Source organism: Anguilla anguilla, chromosome 11, assembly GCF_013347855.1.
Source record: "Anguilla anguilla isolate fAngAng1 chromosome 11, fAngAng1.pri, whole genome shotgun sequence".
NCBI classification, from domain to species: domain Eukaryota; kingdom Metazoa; phylum Chordata; class Actinopteri; order Anguilliformes; family Anguillidae; genus Anguilla; species Anguilla anguilla.
In genome coordinates this window covers 21579900-21598837 of record NC_049211.1, presented here as the reverse complement: position 1 = coordinate 21598837, position 18938 = coordinate 21579900, and the positions used below count along the sequence as shown (strand labels likewise).

At 42.5% G+C, this 18938-nt stretch overlaps 1 protein-coding gene across 2 annotated transcripts; it reads left to right on the top strand.

Moving 5' to 3' along the window:
* The first annotated feature begins 31 nt into the window (after positions 1-31).
* Positions 32-18281, top strand: LOC118208341 (store-operated calcium entry regulator STIMATE-like). Of its 2 annotated transcripts, XM_035382922.1 has the most exons (9): positions 32-483; positions 1097-1537; positions 9435-9483; positions 9988-10083; positions 10581-10702; positions 13606-13718; positions 14211-14288; positions 14824-14973; positions 15250-18281. In XM_035382922.1, the coding sequence occupies exons 2-9, from the start codon at positions 1324-1326 to the stop codon at positions 15364-15366; spliced, it is 939 nt and encodes a 312-aa protein (XP_035238813.1). In that variant the 5' UTR covers positions 32-483; positions 1097-1323; the 3' UTR covers positions 15367-18281. The 2 variants fall into 2 exon arrangements, with proteins under 2 accessions (XP_035238813.1, XP_035238812.1); XM_035382921.1 differs by having other exon boundaries at positions 32-1537.
* Positions 18282-18938: the final 657 nt, after the last annotated feature.

Sequence of the window (18938 nt, the reverse complement as noted above, 5' to 3'; positions counted from 1 at the left end):
AATTCAATCTGTAGACGACGTATGTCGTCATGACGTTCTTATTTTGTAATGCATGAAGGGGCAGCTGGAACCACTGGGTCTGAACTCTGCAAAACAAAAAAGTGAAATCCGGGTGGACACCTTGCCTGTATTGTGCCGTGATTTAATTTATTAGCTACGTGCCTCTGGCAAGTTGTGTGTAAAGCACTGTTATCGCAATGTAGTCTTTATTTGCTGCTTCGCACGCTACAAAACTTGGACTCGGCTAGTTAGCTAGCCAGCCAGTCAGCTAACTGAACTCCAAACTCCAGTCTGCTGGCTTGTTCGCAAGCAACCATCAGAATGCATACGCAAAAGGGGATGACGGAGATTATGTTGATTCATTCTTGTTAAAAAAACTTTGGTTAACGAAGTAAAATTACAAGTCTGTTGCTAACCGTAGCGACTGAACGTCAGAAGAAGTCCTCTGGAATCGGTTACATGGACCGTCGTGCAAAGACGAAGGTGAAAGAAGCAACACAGCCAGCTAGCTAGGCAGTCTGCAAGTTACCGCTATCGAAATCATTGTATAACTAATTAGACACAATTTGTAGACGAGTATAGCTATCGGTATGCAAGGTATTGCTGAGTTAGAAACTACGTGCATGATCTATTTGAAATGAATTTACGACATTGGCCAAGAGAGCTAGCTAGCGTACATTTATGCGTAGATTTAAATATGTCAGAACAGCTAGCCACCTAGCTAGTTGGATAAAACAAAAATCGAGCTAGCTAACGAACAAGGAACTAGGCAGGCGTGACAGTGTTATCTGGCTGAGTCAAACGATCTGGAAAGCTTGCTAATTGCATTGGCGGACCACAGTACTATGTGGTACCTAGCAATCTAACGTCAGTTAGCGATATACGACAGGTTTTTCAAGTAGTCGTAGTATTACTCGTGATGATTCGTTGCCACGTAATGTTTGTACATGTGCCACTGTGGCTGGGATCAGCGACTGGTTATGCCCGCACTCAGCTAGTCAATCAGTTTACTAGCGTGCCATTCTGAAATGAATGGTAATAATCCGATAGTAAACATTATGGATTAGCTAAACATTTCGTCCCCCTTTGAATACAGTGAGGATGGGTCCGCCAAATCAAGATGAATTCAGGGTTTGTAGTCCCTTGGATTACGTTACAACCAGCTTTATGGATCGTTAGAAGTACAGAAGACGGAGGACGAAGATACACTTCTGGGGTGGAGTATTTGACATCCGAATGAGGTCATCATATTAACTTTACGTGTCAGTTGTCAATTACAGCGGTGAATTGTCCATCAGTCTTCGTCCGACCTCTCTGGATATCATGGTGGACATCGGGATGGAAATGTTATCACGATCAGTGGAAGGGGGTGCTCACAACGCAGTGGTCCCCGCTGTTTCACCCCACAATTCGTCCTTGTCTGTGAGCCCCACGCCCGACGCTGACAACCGTGGCTGCAAGAATGGTGCGTTGATGGACTCCTTCGGCATATTCCTTCAGGGACTGCTGGCGGTTGTGGCCTTTAGCACGCTTATGTGTGAGTATAACGCCACATTCCACAAGAGCATGCTTCGTGAATTCATGGAACGCCTCGCAACAACTCACGTGTCAGTCAGATTGCTTTGATGTCTAACAGGTGAATATCAATAACACCATCCTGAGTTACATTGGTTTAGTTTGCCCAGTAACCCTTTAATCATTAAAAACCATAAGCCACTGCAGAAGGCTTGAGGAAAAAAGGTCAGAGGTCTTTGCTTGTCCCTTGGGGTGAAACTAATATTTTCCTAACTGACAGATTCAAAGAATCCTTCCAACTGTTACAATTGCTTTTTATCAAGCCCAGACGTCATGAGGTGGAGGCCATAGAGTCAGCATAGGGTGTTGCTTTTAGGTCACTGGCCTCAGTGGCTTTTGGAGAAATGCAAATCTTGCATGTTTCTTTAGATCAGTTCTCAGTTGAAACCATTTATATGTTTATAATAACCGTTCGTGATACTTTAGCACAGTGAAGATGTGCAGACTGGCAAATGAGTGGGGCGTGACAGAAAAAGTGTAGAACTGAGGAGAAATGTCAGTTGTGGTGATAGCCTCAGGAGGAAGCAATGTGTCCAAGCGCTGCGATTTTTCCGCATGACCTTGTACCTATATGAACGTTGGGAACAATGCAATCCCACCATCAGAACCTTTGGACCTAGAGTACTTGATGCTTCAAACCATACAGGCATTTAATGCCTGTATACATATTCATTAAGATCATAAAGAATGTAAGAGACCTTACGTAGACCTGGCCTTAAATATTGATAATTGTCTATACAGAATTTGCCTGTTATAGGCACTGTTTACTTGTCAAATTTGGAATAGGGACAAAGATTTTGGTCACCTGTTGGCCGTACATATTCAAAATTGTGCAATAACAAACCTTTCTTAACCGTGATTTGTGTAGTCTTTTCTTCATGCAGATATTTCTTTTCATCTTGCCTGGCACAAAATGAAATAGAGTAAGGGTATAGAGAAAATTATCTTGGACAGTTAAATATGGTTAATCTGGTACAAAATTTTTAAAGGAGGAGAGGAACAACATGAAGAGGCAAACAGTATTGTGCAGCACTGCGGACAGAAAGTGAAGTCTGGAAATGTGAGATGCTGCTCGGAGTTTACCTATTGAACTCCCCCCTGTACTGACCACAGCCTGAAACTGGATACAGCATTAAATTTTAATGAGTTATTAGTGTTCTTTCACGTGGGCTTTGCAGAAAGTCTGGAGTCGTAATACTGAATTTGCTCAAGGTCTTCACCACGTTTGAGAGCAGTTAATGGATTAGACACAACCCTCTTGCTGTTATAAGGTAGCACATAGCACAAATGGCATAGTGAGTCTAGGGTGTTTTCTGTTGGTTGGGTCTGCTTTATTGACCAGCTGTGTTGAGGATTTCAGGCAGTTTATTGATCAGGGCCTACGTTGATAGGTTCTGTATTATTGATCCAGTTTTTTTGTTATGGACAGGGTCAGTGTAATTGACATGCATTATGCCCCCTACCTGACCAGATCACTCCAGTCACTCACACAGATTGGCGTGTGTAAGGTAGCCCATTGCTTTTTCCGGTTGTGCATTCTTCTCACCTTTCTCAGCAGACATTCGGCTTTGTAAGCAGATCCACCGAGCAGCTCTAATTAAATAGCCTGATCTATCGCCTCTTTGTCTGCTCCACCACCTTCAGAAAATGGAGATGTGTGCTTTTTCAAAGGGAAGAGAAAAGGAAGGGAAGAGGTGAAAAGGGAAGAAAAGAAAGGAAAAGAGGTGAAAAGCCAAGAAAAGAAAGGAAAGATGAGAGAAGGGAAAGCAATAGTGGAACAGAACTATTCAGTGGCAGTGTGTGTGTTGGATGAGCGGGTAGTTTGAGCTGTGGTGCAGAACTCCATGCGATTACGGTAGCACACACTTCTTCATGTTTGAGGGCAAGCAAACAAGTCCTTTAACATGCCTAAATGCATGCTATTGTCACACACTTACACATGTAATCCCTGAGTTTGGTACTTCACTGCAGGTGCAGCTACGTTGTGCTATAAATGTGATGTTGTAAACGTTATGCTGTACTTGCCCACGGCGGGGTTGGGGAGATTCCGGCTCTCGTGGTCAGATTCCGCTCCGAGTGCTATTTCCTATGTCCTGACCTTTCCTCTGGAGCTGCCGTCCCATCTGAGAGAACAAGGTCCTGTGATCTTTTATCAGGCAGACCACAAACAGGAGCGTGGAGTGTTGAGTCACATGCCAAGTGCCTGTATCACGTGAAGCTGTGGTCAAGCTGTTGTGTAAATAAACTGGCTGGAGAGTCTCAGCTGTTCTTCGCGAGAAGTCGTTGCTTCTCTTCCTCTTGTCTTGGTCTCAAATAAGTCTGAATAAAATTTCAGGGGGGGTTTATAAGGCAAATGGCAAAACCAAGTTTTCAGTGACAGTTTACTGACAGGTTTATTTAGCACGTTCAGCTTTTGAAAATATGTAGTCGTGATTTGTGCTCCTTCCTTATACCAGCACACACCCCACCCCGCTAACTCGCCATGCAGCGTTGAGGTTTGTCACACTATAGTGCGCATTAACCGACACTGCCACGCAGGCCACAGAGCCCTCCGCCCTCTTTCTGTCACCTCTGCAGAAGAGGCAGGGTTACAGTAAGCTTTCAGACACGCATGCAGTCGGCCCATTTGCTAGTTCCCTAGCTTCTGTTTACCTCCGCACAATCCCCCCCCCCCTCCCCCCCCTTCGGTGTGTTGAGGCAGCGAACAGCAGACCTTGGCTTTTTTACAGAAGTTTACTAGACGATAAGAGCTCTGCGGTGTATTTGTGGGCTCATTCCTAAACATTGGACAAATCTTCTTTTCAGACTTTTTTTTCTGAATTCTCACTGACTGATTCAAAAACAATTCTGCTGGAGTCAGCATCTTTAGCACTTGTGTAAACCCAGTGGGGAGGTAGAAGGGTATCGACAAACGCAAGTTTATACGGTTCTTAGATCATGTAATAATGTGAGGCAGTATATTAAGTTCAGAAAGAAAGCCATTCCAGTCAGTATGAAAAAAGGCAGCTCCATTTCCTTGGACTGGTCACAAGCCAAGCGGAAGTCATTCTGGCTCTAAGCTTATATCATTTTGCTTTTCCCGCCGTACCAGTTTGTTCATTGTTTATCACATACTGTGTGGCTGAAGTATTGCTCTAAAATGAAGCACGGATTTGTGCATACATGCTTCTGGCTGGCAGCTGCTACCCAGATTGGTGTAGCCTATCTGTTGTACACCAATTGTGCTGGACGCTGCAGTTTGTAATCCTGTTATTATTTCCCTGCCGCAGTTACTGGTCATGCGTTCAGCACGGTTATTACGGGCAGAAAGGAGGACCCGGTGCTGTCGCTTCCAAAGCCGGGGGAACAGGAAAGGGCCGAGGGGAAGCCGGGGCTTTTATTACCACTCAACAGCCAGGTCAGGGACACGGAAGACGGATGTGTCCCAGCGCAGGTGGCCAGCCGGGGTCCGAATTGAACCCGATTAGTGTGGCGTGACGAGTTCGGCAGCGCAAGCACATGCTCTGTACAGGACTTTAGGCAGTATCCGGGCAACTCTCTGTCCAATTGCGCAATGGCGTGTGTCAGGCAGACGGTGGGTACAATTCTGCATTCTTTGGTATGAAGTACGGGGAAGTAATCCACCATCTTTAAATGTCAGGCAAGGCCCTCCTGGTCTCTGTTCCCTCTGCCGCATATTTAGCACCCTAATCAGGGAGGTGGTGGCTGCAGGGCGTGACCTCTGACTGGAGAGTGACACAAAAGGTTGGTTTGCTGGGCGGGTGATGAATGTTATTGTTAGCTGTGCTGTTTGCATATCGCCGACCATGCCACCACACTTTAGATTTTATTTGAACTCTGTGAAAATAAGATTTTCCCCCTCCGCTGTGTAAGGTCTGGCAGAACATGGCTTGTCCTTTGGATGGAGCTGGAAGCAGGGCCATGGCTGTGGCGTGTTTTTCACGCTGTTTAACACTGTTTATTTCCCTGAGGTCGTCGGGCTGAGGTCATCGGGAAGGGAGGACACTAGCGCTCTGTTGGTCGCAGGCAGCACAGTGATGTAACCGGCCTCTCAAGCCCCCCCCCCCCCCCCCCTTTTGGATTTACATCCTCCTGGAACGATGAATGTAAATGGATCAGTGGAATTTCCTCCTTTAAGCCAAGGATTTATGGGATAGTTCACGTAAAATAATCTACTGCGCTTGTAGCAAGTCGTGGAATAAACGGCTTCCCTCCTGTCATGTTTTCTGGAGTCGTGAAACGGGTCAGTCCAGCCTGCAGGTGATCCAGCACATCGGCTACGTGATATGAATGAATATTCCATACGGACATCTGTGCCCTCATGGTTTTGTGACCATGGTGTTGGCTCTCTTCTGTTCTCTCTGCACTGGCTGAATGGGCGTTTCACAGTTCATGAGTTCCTGTACAGAACAGAGCAGGCAGAATTCAACCCAGGCCTGAAGTGCAAACATGCCTTGATAGAAAGAGTGTCATCAGCCTCCTGACTTCATTCATTGGCTGCTATATTACTGAAGTTTACCTGTCAAGATGCCAACAGGGTAGGATGCTGTCGGGGGGGAATCCTTGCTCTCTCACACTTGTAAAGTGTCCCCTGAAGGGGATCTACAGTGCTATGAAAAAGTATTTACCCTCTCCCTGATTTGCTCTGTTATTGCATATTTGTTGTACTGAACTGTTTCAGATCTTTGGACAAAATTTAGTATTCGACAGAGGGAACGTGAGTAAACACAAACACATTTTAAAAATTATTTCATGAAAAAGTTATCAAACACCCATATCACCATGTGAAAATGTAATTGCCCCCTTAAACTAAATAGCTGATTGTACCACCTTTATCAGCAATAACTGCTACTAAACTCTTCATATAATTTTATATCCGTTTTACATCCCCGTGGAGGAATTTTAGCCCACTCTTCTTTGCACAACTGCTTCTGACAAATTGGTAGGTTTTCAAGCATGAACTGCTCGTTTCAGGTCCTGCCACATTTCTATTGTGTTCAAGTCACAACTTTGCCTAGGCTACTCCAAGACTTTCATTTTGTTTCTTTTCAGCCATTCAGATGTAGAGTTGCTTTTGTGTTTTGGATCATTATTTTGCTGCATAACCCACTTACACCTCCTTCGATAATGGCAAGTTGTCTAGGTCCCAGGACAGAAAACATCCCCACACCATCACACTACCACCATTATGTTAGATTGTTGGTAATTATGTTTTTACAGTAAAATGCTGTATTTAGGCTACTTTATGCCAGACATAATGGGACCTGTGTCATCCAAGTTTTACTTTTGACTCGGCTGTCCCAAAAGGCTTGGGGGTCACCAAGGTGATGTGACACAAGTATTGATGTTTCTCATGGTTCTCAGTGATTTCTGCCTTGCGACTCTTTCCATGATCCCCATTTCGTTCTTAATGTGGAGTCATGAACACTGACCTTAGCTGAGGCCAGAGGGACTTGCAGTTCTTTGGGTGTTTTTCTGGGATATTTTGTGACTTTCTGGTTGAGTTGTCGCTGCGCCCTTGGAGAAATTTTAGCAGACCAGCCACTCCTGGGAAGATTCACCACTGTTCCAAGTGTTGTCCATTTTGAGGTAATGGCTCTCACTGTGGTTTGGTGGAGTTCCAGAGTCAAAATGGCATTGTAACCCTTTCCAGACTGATATAGTTCAACTTTTTTTCTCATCTCTTCTGGAATTTCCTTTGATTGTGGCTTAGTATGCTTTTAAAAACTTTGTGGTGACTGCTTCACTCTGATGGCAAGGTGCAATATGAGTGAGGTTTAGATTCAACAGGGCTGGCTGCAATCAAGTCTGGCTGTGTTCAATCAGCTGAAAGTTAATATTAATTAAATTTGGTTAGCCTAATTGGTTGATTGAGTTACTAAGGAGACAGTTAGTGTACTTTTTCACATTTTTGATGTGGGTGTTTGATTAGGCTACCTTTTTCCTTAAATAAAGGAAACAATATGTGCTTTGTGTTTACTCAACTTCTCTTTGTCTATTAGCCTACATTTTGTCCAAAGACCTGAAATCATTCAATATCACAAATATGCAGTAATAGAGGAAAGAAGGAGGCAATTTTTTTCACAGCACTGTATGTTGTCTTAAAGATTTATGCTGCCGAGAATAAGTGCTATTGGACACGGAGTGTACCTCGGCTTTCATTGCACAGCTGTTGTGATGCATCTCTGCTTTTAGTGATTCATGTAAAGTTGGGTGCGTCAGACATTCAGCCATGTAAAAAACACATTTAGGCATTTGCTGGCTCTCATCCAGGGTGACTTTGTGCTTGAAATGATTAAGTACATCATATTGGAATGATTCATCAGATGTTTTCTCCATATGATGTGTGTAACTTGTCTTTCTACTGTCTTGTGTGACTTTGTAACTTTGTGTTATGTCAGGTCCCCCTTACAAAAGAGATGTCGATCTCAATGGGGTTTTTCCTAGTTAAGTAAAGGTTAAATAAAATAATAAAAAATAAAGATGTGCTCCGCGCTGCTGGCATGTTCCTTCAGCCTTGCTGTTGCGCAGCTAGCCTGCGCAGTATTGTATCCCTCCTGCTGAAGTGGTTTTAAACCCTCACATGCTCCATAAAGGGACTGTGTGCAGGTAAAAGCTAACGAGCTACCACAGTGGTGGTAGCTGTGGTCAGGATCCATGTCTGCCATTACAGAATGCATCACAGAGCCTCCAGAGAGTAGCTTAGGCAATGGGAGTTTGTTGGCAGGAAGCAAGACACAACGCACTCATGTCAAAACCCAGAGAGGCATTAGAGATAACTGAGTACCAGTGGGAGTCGAGATGCTTATTTTTTATTATGTTTGTGATAAACATTTGTAATGTTTTGTCTCCTATATTGTGCTGGTCATAAAAAACCCCTGAATACCATGTCATTTTAGCGAGACAGTGTCCTGTTCACATGTTACCTCCGGTATTTTCCCCTGGTTGAGATAGAAAATCTGACGCTGACTGCTTCAGAGTAATTGCCTTGCTCACTGCACCTGGGGTCGTAGAGAAAATTGAACACGCTGAATGATGGCCTCTTTTCCTTGTGTCTTTTAAACCTCTGCTCTGTTTGTGTACATGTGTGTGCATGTGTGGACGAGTGTCTGTGCACGTGTGTACATGCATGCATGCGTTCCTTCGTTCATTCATTCTTAGCTGCCAAGGATAAATCTAGAATGTATTGGAATGCATGCACACATTTAAGATCTAATAAAGTTTTGCAGAATAAGTTAAAAGTCCTAGTCCTTAATCAAGATTAAAGGAACACAGTTATAAGGTGGCTTTGTGAAATTGCCCTTGCTATGGCTTTGTAGGCCTGCACTTCGTGTGGAAGTTTTGCATTTAAGCAGTGTTAATTAAGACTCCTGGTCAGCCTTTGCACTGGATGACTAAGGGAGGTTTCCATGCCTTAAGGTCCCCCTTGTCAGTTGAAAACTGGAAAACCAAGAAGTGCAACTTCAGAATCCACCCATTTCCAACAATCTACTTCGAAATCTGCAGATGTGTTAGAACACGTTTTGTTACGCAGTAATTTAGCCTCAGTCCTCATTGTTTTTTAGCTCCACTTGTAAGTTGCCCACCATAAGAAATTTTAAAAGAAGGGCCTTAACTCTATAAACCTTTTAAAAAATAAAATAAAGTATTTTAATAATTGATTTGAGATTTTCAAGTGAAATTCCTTACAAATCGCAACACAAACAAGAAGCAGAGATTTGTCGGCCAGTGTTAAGTTCTGAATGTGATCTGTATGTATAGCTAGTGAAATCCAGCCAGATGTGAGCCTGAATAGAGGCTCCCATTCTCCTGTGCCCTGCTGGTCCTCACTTTGACTGGTGTCTCTGTCTCCTTGGCAGTGAAGCGCTTCAGGGAACCCAAACATGAGCGAAGACCCTGGAGGATATGGTAAAGAGCTGCCTTTCATTTCATGCCTTTATAGCACGTAGCAAGATCAAACCCATTTCCATTCACTGCGAGGTGCATCGTTCATCAGTACAAGCATGCTGAGGGAGAGGATCAAAGCGACCTCACCAAAACGACGGCTTCATCATTTCTGTATTTTACATCCGCAGGGAAGAGAACCTCAGTCAAAATGCCATCCCTGTTTTAAATTGAGAAACAAAACAGAAGCTCCCTTTTGGGATTTAAATTGGTTATATGTTTGTTACATGTCAATAATTGAACCTGGTCTGTTTTACAACTTAGAAAATAAATAGAACAAATTTGTGCACGTGTGTGTGTGTACATGTATGTATGTGTGTGTGTGTGTGTGTGTGTGTGTGTGTGTGTGTGAGTGTGAGAAAATGGAAAATTCAAATAAATTTGTCATTGTCAGCACTAGGATGTCCCACTTGTGCCATTACCTGTGTGAGTATAGAACTGTATTCTTCTCTGCTGCCTCACTCTTAGGTTCCTGGACACATCTAAGCAAGCCATCGGGATGCTGTTCATTCACTTTGCCAACGTCTACCTGTCGGACCTCACCAAGGAGGACCCGTGCTCACTGTAAGCGTGTGCGCTCACTGTGCCTACTCCTGGATTCACTGAACGTTTTCCTTCATTTTGAGCCAGCCAAACACAAGCTTTTGCTTCTCAATAAACACCACAGTGATTTCCTAAATTAGTTTTTTTGTCAAACTGAGAAGGAAAAGAGCGATAACTTGCATGCAACTGGAGTTCTAAGGAGAAACACCAATTGAGTCCAGGCCATAGCCTTAGTTGTGTACATTTGACACTGGAATATCTTTTACAGTTAAAATTTCAAAGTGATCATTTTCAAAATAGCCATGTTGACCGTTGCTAACATTAGCCTGTATGTTAGCATTGAAAATAGATGCATTCCTGAATGATGCGCGTGTGTGCGCGCGCTGATTACAAAACGCGGGATGTAAAACAAAGATTCAAACTGAGTATTTGTGACAGTCCTACTATACACTGTTGTGTCAGTAGACACCATTCAGCCATTTCTGGGTGTAACTGTGATTCTTGGTGTAACTCCACAGGTACCTCATCAACTTCCTCCTGGACGCGTCACTGGGCATGCTCCTGATCTACGCAGGGGTCCGGGCCGTCAGCGCGGTGGTGGAGTGGCGGCAGTGGGACTCGCTGCGTTTCGGGGAGTACGGTAAAGACCACGCACTGGGGCTCAGCCAGCATGCAGCTTGCCTCGAGAAAGAAAAGTTTCTATCTTTTCTTCTCTAACACAAGTGTGAATACTGTTCTTTAAAATAGGTAGTTTTACAAGTTGAATTGTTTTTATTGTATTAATGTCCATATGGCCATTCTACATACACTCCAGATGGCAGTGAAGTTCCATTCTCAAACGTAAAATAGTAGCATTGAACACAGTCACTTAACACAATGAACATGCACATATGTTGGGCCAGTTGGTAGTACAGGCTGAATCTAATTACATTACCAATGCTGTTCAGACCAACTGTTCCATAAAGCTACAGTACGTTCTTTCAAAATATTGCATGCTTTTAACTTTTCATGATCAAGTCATTTCAGAGCTCACACACTCAGATAATCAGAGATATAACCTATTACCTCTAGGGGAGGAATCAAAATAAAAGTTTTCATTTGAATTACATTTTTATTACATTTCATGTTATTAAAATTTTAGTGAAAATAAACTCAAGCTCAAGAGGCAAAGCACTTTTGTTTGCTGAGTGCAGCTGGTATCGCAGTGCACGTTTAAACATTGATTTTTCAGTTGAATTTTCTATTTTTATATTCTTCCTTTAATTCAAAGTTTTTGCTGCTTGTTGTTAACCAAGTTACCCTGTACAAATCAGGCTTTTATTGTCTGATATGAGCACAAATGGAGCGAGACCAATCTTTTGGCTTTATGGTCAGATTCCACTTAATCTCCTGTTGCGTTCTGGTGTTTTTTTTTCATAACACGGTCCGTTTCCAATAGAAATGCTGATGCTTCATCGCCTGTTTAACTCGCATTCTTCCTTTAATACAGTCTGTCTGTATTTCTTGTTCATATGTTCTTTATATATTTTTGGACCATACATCACTCTTGGATAGTATTCCAGAACAGGCCTTCATTTTCCAAAGGCTGTCATTAGTGATTAGCCTATTTCTTAAAGTGACTTGCAGGGTTGCTTGCCATAATAAGTCAGCCTGCTACAGTATGTAATATTTCCCAAGTGCTCTTAACCCTTCTGAGAACTCCATGTTTGCCTGACATTTTGTTCCACTTCTCTGCTTATCACGTAAGATATTTCCAGACTATTTTTCTGTGGACTGGTATAAAAGAAGCTTCCTTTCTGTTTTTACAGTCTGTAGATTGCCATCCTTTGGTACAAATATTGATATTATATATTCTTCTATATTTATTCTATATTTAAATTTCTATATTTTTGTTACTTCTGTATCCCCAATGGCTCTAAATACATTTTCCAGCTATAGTTCAGTGGTGCTTTTAGTAGTCCTGCTGTTACTTCAGCCTTGCTCACAAATGTATTGTTCATTATCTAGGTTAAGACTCTTCTAGCCTGTATTTTATGAAATGTAATTTGTAATGATTTTGTGCAAGAGGGAGTCATATGTTTCCTCCATTAATCCATCTTTGGTGTTGGTCTGTTCCATCATTCGCTGAAGTGCAATGGTTTCTGCTGCTTTTTAAAGCTTTTTCAGTCAGTGTTAACACCAAGAATGAAGGACATTAGTTAATATTTGCATTTTTAATGCATTGAATCTATTTCTTAGTTTCCAAGAAACATGTATTTATTTTAATTTTATTATTGTGTTATGCTATCTGCTTGTGTTGTTTAGGTCTATGTTCATTTATACATCTCTCAAAGTGAAAAACTATGTTGTTATGAGGTTGTGTTGCTGTTGAATACAGATTTCAGCAAGTCTTTTCCAGTTATATAGTTTCAGGTTTGAATGGGTCATAAAAGAATGGGTTCTGACACTCCAAGTTGTCTGCTCTGTTGTAGGGATACAGATTCTAAAACGTTGCCATTACTGTTAATACAGATCTTGGAAAAATTAGCAAAATAGCCATGGAATAACCCCCAGTACCCTCTTCCCTTCATTGCCCTTTACTGTTATTTTTTAAAGTTTTTGTCAATGATGGGAATTAGGCTTGTTTGAGTTTGAATATATTGAGCATTCATTGTTCATGTCAGTGGATGTTCACCAGCATTATTGATTCTGAATGGTCATTATTATTGTCACGTAACTGTGGTCTGTTTCTTCTCTTTTTTAAAATAGAAGTCATAACTGTTCCATTAGTAGTTTCCCATGTCTTGTCTATCTGTATTCACTAATGCTTAAGATATCAGTTGTGTGTCTGGTTGAGCTGACAAGGCAATTACATATAGCAATTTGACCATCTGACTCCCAGCTCTTGGATATTCTTGTTTTTGACTTGATAGAAACTTTGTAGGAGTAGAACGTTTGTATTCTTATATGCAATAATAATCATTCATATTGATTACAGGGGGCAGAGAAGATGTATGTGTGAGCAAATGTAATTTATTAATTTTTCCTATATGCTCCCATTTCGATTGGGTTTCCTAGTGCCTACAATGGCCACTAGGTGACGACATTTCCTGAGTTTTCAGAGCTTTGTAGTAAAGTAGTACAGATTTGCATAGCGAATATGTGCTTTGCATCTCTAAGTTCTCTTTGGACCTGCTAGAAATAGACAGAGGATGAAAGGTCAAGGTCAGGAATTTAAGGGTGTACACTGAGCTGTATTAAGCATTTTGAATCAATCTAGATTACACTGAACAACCTATGGACAAGGATCAAATCCAAGTTGGTAAAAAGCTCCCACACTGTTTAGTAATAGTTTTAAGGTTCATTGAAATATTTTTCTGTATACTGCAGCTGAGAAACAGGATCTCTGCATTCCCAGAATACAGCACTAATAGGCTATGTTATAAAAGCTGGATACTAAACAGTAATGAATGTATTCACCCTATTGGAATGATGCCTTGCCGTTTAATCACACACAGGTCTGGTTATTTCTGACACCCCCGCTCCACCCCTCTCTCTCTCCAGGAGAACCGGTGCAGTGCAGTGCCTGGGTTGGGCAGTGTGCCCTCTACATCCTCATTATGATGTTTGAGAAGGTCCTCATCATCCTGGTCCTGCTCATACCACAGTGGAAGCAGGTGAGCACACCCCAGGTGCATGATGGGAAAAGTGGAGAGGGCCCTGGCAAAGGGCAGGTTAGGCCTGCTGGCGCAGAGGTGTGTTAAAATCAGTGGGAGCTGAACTGATTTACATAGGCTGTGTCTCAAAGTGCTCTCATTCACTCACTGTATTCATGTGTCCAACATTAATCAAGTCCCTCTGTCTAGTGATGCCAGTGATTTAGTTTGCTGGCAGGCTAATTCATTTATATTTTAGTTTTTTAGTTACTTGTCCTTGCTCACATTCTTTTCATGTGGAATCTGTGGATAGAAATGAGAAGGTTACAATTCGTAAAGCGCGAAAGTGTTGATGCAGCAGTTTCTTTGCACATATGGAAAATGTCTTATGGAGGTGTTAAATTTAAACAGACTCCTCGGCCTCTAGATATAGAATTTACCTTGGGATATTAAGCTCACCTTCCTCTATTGTGTGTGTGTTTGTGTGTGTGTGTGTGTGTGTATGCGCGACAGCTGGCTCTTCTTAACCCTATAGATAACCCAGATTTGGAGCTGGCCATAGTTATGCTCATCGTCCCCTTCTTCGTCAACGTGAGTGACCATCATCATCCTCTCTTATATATTATGAGAACTGGATGTGTCATGCAGTGTGTCCAGTGGAATGCTGGTAACTTTTTGTATTACACTCATAGAAACTGTCTGCTTATGTTTCATGCAATTCATATGTCTTGCTGTGGATATTTTCTTTTTCTGAGGAAAAAACTGTCAGTGTCATTATGTTGTCTTTGTGAAATGAAATTGGATTTCCTGATGAGTGTCTTAGGTATGACCCATTCTGTTTTTGGTGCAATGGTGAATAATGCTCATTAGGTATATGCAGGTATCCATAATTACACCAATAATGCCATTTCTAAGTTTCTGCCAGTAGTGAGGTACAGTGTAAGTACATAGTATTGATAGTACATGTAAGTGTATGTGTTAATCTCAGTGCTTGAGGGTGTGTAAATATGTGAGTATAAGTGCTTGGCTTGTGCAAGGTAGGGAGTGATTGAGCGTATATGAGTTAGCAGGATGTGTAATTGAATTTAGGCCCATTAAATACTGTGTGTGTGTGTTCGGCCCATAGGCCCTGATGTTTTGGGTGGTGGATAACTTCCTGATGAGGAAGGGCAGGACAAAAGCCAAGCTGGAGGAGAGGGAGGGCGGGGATAGTTCTCGTGGCAACAGCAAGGTGCGCTACAGACGAGCGCTCTCCCACGAGGAGTCCGAGTCTGAGGTGAGACCCCAATCTGCTTCAGCTCAGATGCAAAGGGGGGTTCAGGATGGTGCACGTACTTTCCTCCTTAACCATCATTGCTTTCCGCGAGGTATATAACATTCTGAACCTAAAAATCCGGATTCACATCTTTTGGTCACTTCTTTTATTGTTGTTTAAATCTCAGTAGATGTAAAGAATGCTAGGTTACAGTGGTAAGTTTACAGTGGAGGATATAAATTTGAGAGCTAAGCCCCAGCCCTGCTCACTGCCAGCGGCTCTCCTCTTCACCCTTAGGTCCTGATCTCTGCTGATGACGAGATGGACGAGTCTGACATAGAGGAGGACATGCGCAGACTGGCTAACTTCAAGCCCATTAAGAAGAAGAAGCACCGCCTCGGACTTCCTGTCTGACTTACCCGTCTTACCCTGCCTGTTCTCCGTACCCCTGCCGCCTCCATCGCCACACCCCCCTTCACTGGCTTCATGGCTCTGGGGGGCATTGGACCCTCTTCTAATGCAGTGCTGACAGAACTGACAGCCCTGGTTAGCAGTGTGGAGGTTGAGGGAGGTACGTGTGAGTGACGGTCGGGGGAGCCAATCAGAAAGTGTCTCCAGCCTCCAGTCTCCAGGAATCCGGGTCAGTGTTGGATCCTGGCATAATGCACAACAACCTGGAGTGGTGGGTGAAAAAATGGGTACATGCTTCTTGGAAACAAAGTGATGATTGCTGTGAGGTGCTCTCTCTGATGTCAGAACATGCCGGACAGATCAAATGAAGGGAGACACTTTCCTCTAATCATCTTCGCATTGAATGTTACTTTATATTGTGTCTTGCGTTTTTATGGCAGTTCTCGATCTGTTGGCTGGTGTGACTGATCTTCTCTGGAGTGGCTGGGGGTGATCTTGTACTATGCATTAGTGTTATCTGTTCTTATATGACATCTCTGTGATTAATGGTTTAAAGGGTATCATGGTATGTAGTGTTTCTATGGTCAATCGGGTGAAAGGAAGTACAGTGGTATGTGACATAGGACTGAGGGCTAGGGTACTCCCTTAATTGGTCTGTCTGGTTTGTCTTTCTCTTATTATATTGTCTCTAATCTATTGTCATACATTGACACCTGCACATAATATCTATTTTACCCCAGCCAGTTCTGTCCAGCCTAATATATGTATGTTTAGACTGACTGCAGATCCTTTAAACCGTTTTGTAGGGTGTCTGTTTGTCTGTGTGGCTCCTATGGGGTCCAGTTTCATAGGAGGAAGCATTTTTTTCCCCACAGTCCGGCTGTGACTAGAGGTACAGGCTCCTAACTTTAACGACTAACTCTGAATGTAAATTGTTTTTGATCATACGAGCGAGTGTATTGAACACAGAAGGGAAACGTAACCAAACTCAAGCACACAAGATGGACGGATCTGCTCTGACCTCCAGTAGTGGTTCACTGAGTTTTTTTGCCTGTTGTGAACACTTTGGGAGTTGCTGGTACCAGGGTTCAGGAAACCCTTTGCACATCGGCTTGGAGACCATGAGCTGCTCTTACTGTGGACAGAATGGGGAAACACACTCATGTCTTTGTGTTCCTCACACACCTTCTCATATCAATGCAGTAGGGCCTCAGTACAGTAGCTGGCTTCTGTGTAACAGCATATAGGATCATTTTGTGTTTATTTCATTGTTTTTTTTAATATGCTATAACATTTGGGAGCTTCCAGGGATTCTCATTCCATATCTAAGTATACCTTATGGCCTTGGTGTCCTGAAACATTTTTACGGTTCAGATTTTGGTCAATACACTGTGATCCATCAGTTACTGTGTCCTGTGTTGTGTGGCTCAGTGCCTCCTGCCTGTGTGTTCTGCTGATTTACTCCAGGCTGTGTGTGTGTGTGTGTGTGTGTGTTCATGCGCGTGTGCGTGTGTGACTGTGTGACGCATCTATGTCTGTGTTGTCAGTGCAAGGGTATAAAAGTGGTAGGAAGGTGCTTGGTGAGCCCATTTCCGATGGTAAAGGTTATCCGGTTAATCCTCAACAAAAGATGCTGATTCCACAACTGTAAATCACACAAAATGTCTGTATATGGCAAATGTTTACTTAACTGACTGCATGATATATAGTATTTAAGCACTGTGGAAACATCAGAAAGAAAATGTGAAAAATAACAGAAAACGATCTTAAATGTTTTTAAGAGTACTTTTATTTGCTTCTCTTAATAGTCCCTGTCCAAAGTCCCTGTCAGCTGGAACAATGGCACATTAGATACGTTTATAAAAATAGCACTATTAGCTCAAAGCTTGTTTTTATACGTTATTTGATTATAGGAGTAGGTTAATAGATACGTCATGCAAACGTCATGCTAATTGGTCAGTATATAGGAGAAGAAGCATTTTAAGCGTCTTTCATCAAATTCAAAATGGCAGAGAGTCCAATATGGCAGACGTTATGGGTTCTTGTGGCAATTTTGCTCCTCATGAGTAGAGGAACCAAATTACTGAATTTTGTCCTGGTCGAACAGTGCGCACGGGCTGGGCTCCTGATTATCTAAATTTTGTTGTGCACTGTACTGCCACCTGGTAGCCATTCTGTGTAATATTTTAACTGAGACAAGAGTTTAGCCCTCCAAACACCCAATCAACCTGCAAATTTGGTAAACCTGTCTTACCAACTAAAAGTTATGGAAAAGTGTACTTATACAGCCATTAGCTGGATATTGTGCTTGTTATTACAGCATATCCACTGCTTTCAGCTAATCACCACTGAGAGAAAACTGGCAGTAGGAAATGATCTGAGACGTGAACATTGTCCTGTGAAGCACTGAGAAATTTAATCTGGCCTGCTCACACACACACACACACACACACGTGCATGCGTGTGTGCGTGCGTGCATGCAGAGGAGCATGGAGGCACGGCCTGTATGAGTTTTCACATTGTGTCTTGGGTGTCTTGTTCAAAGGATTAACTTTTTTCGCCCCATGTCTGTCTCAAGGGCAACTGTGAGTAAAAGGGACCAGGATGCTTTTCTTAATAACTGCATTAACCTCAAGGAGATGAGAATGACTGGCCACAAGTCAGTCTGGTTAGTGAATTTTTTTTTTTTGAATGGATGATGTTAACCATGATGGTGCATTCGCTTGAGTGGTCACAAATGTTGGTCGGACTGGTAGCTGGACTGATGATAAAATGTGTTAAAGTTGAGGAGAAACAGAACTGTGGAGAAGCACTGTTGCCCTCACTTCCACTGCTATTCGTGGAGCAAGGAAAGGACATGCATAATGTGCTTACATTGCATATATGTTTGCAATAAAGTTTATCAAAATGTCCACTGACCTTGGTTTCGCTCAGTTTTGTTCACAGCCTTCCTTTTCAGGGAGATCTGTGAAGAAAATCAATGGCATTCCACATTCGACCATTTTGAAAGTGTTGTGTTTGATCTGTTCTCTCGGGTACTGATATCATGAGTAAGATTTTGGAATGGGTACTGGGGAAAGCATAGCTCATTGTGAGCTGTGGTATTGCCTGTCCAGGGCTTGCTCCTAGGAGTCCGTGTGTAACCTATAAGAGCATGTGCAGTGTGGCCTAAGTGCTGATGGTTCTGCTCTCTCTGCCCCAGTGTGATGGGAAATTAGAGTTATTTTGAGCCATGGTGCAGGAAAATTACAAGATAAAAACAATAGGTCTTAACCCTGAAAGAAAGCCTTATTCCCTGTAAATCCATGCCACTGCAGATCTGTGAATCAGAATTTAGACACTGGAAGCCCTACCAGGTCCTAGGGTTCTGTGTATTATTACTTTTTTATTTGAGTAAAATTATATTCAATAATTTATGCCTGGAAACATGGAAAGTGGGTCAAATGAGTGTTCACAAGAGCATATAAAGTGCCCGGCATGTAAGTACTTTAGCTGCATTTCTGCCTTACTTTAATGTTGTAAAATTAAGCCATTAAAAATACAGAAATGGGAGTAGTTTGTGAAAGTGAACAGTC

Coding starts and splice junctions, on each gene's coding strand:
- LOC118208341 (XM_035382922.1), top strand. CDS start 1,324: ATGGTGGACATCGGGATGGAAATGTTATCACGATCAGTGGAAGGGGGT. Junction 9,484..9,987: donor CGAAGACCCTGGAGGATATG/GTAAAGAGCTGC, acceptor CCTCACTCTTAG/GTTCCTGGACACATCTAAGC. Junction 14,974..15,249: donor ACGAGGAGTCCGAGTCTGAG/GTGAGACCCCAA, acceptor CTTCACCCTTAG/GTCCTGATCTCTGCTGATGA.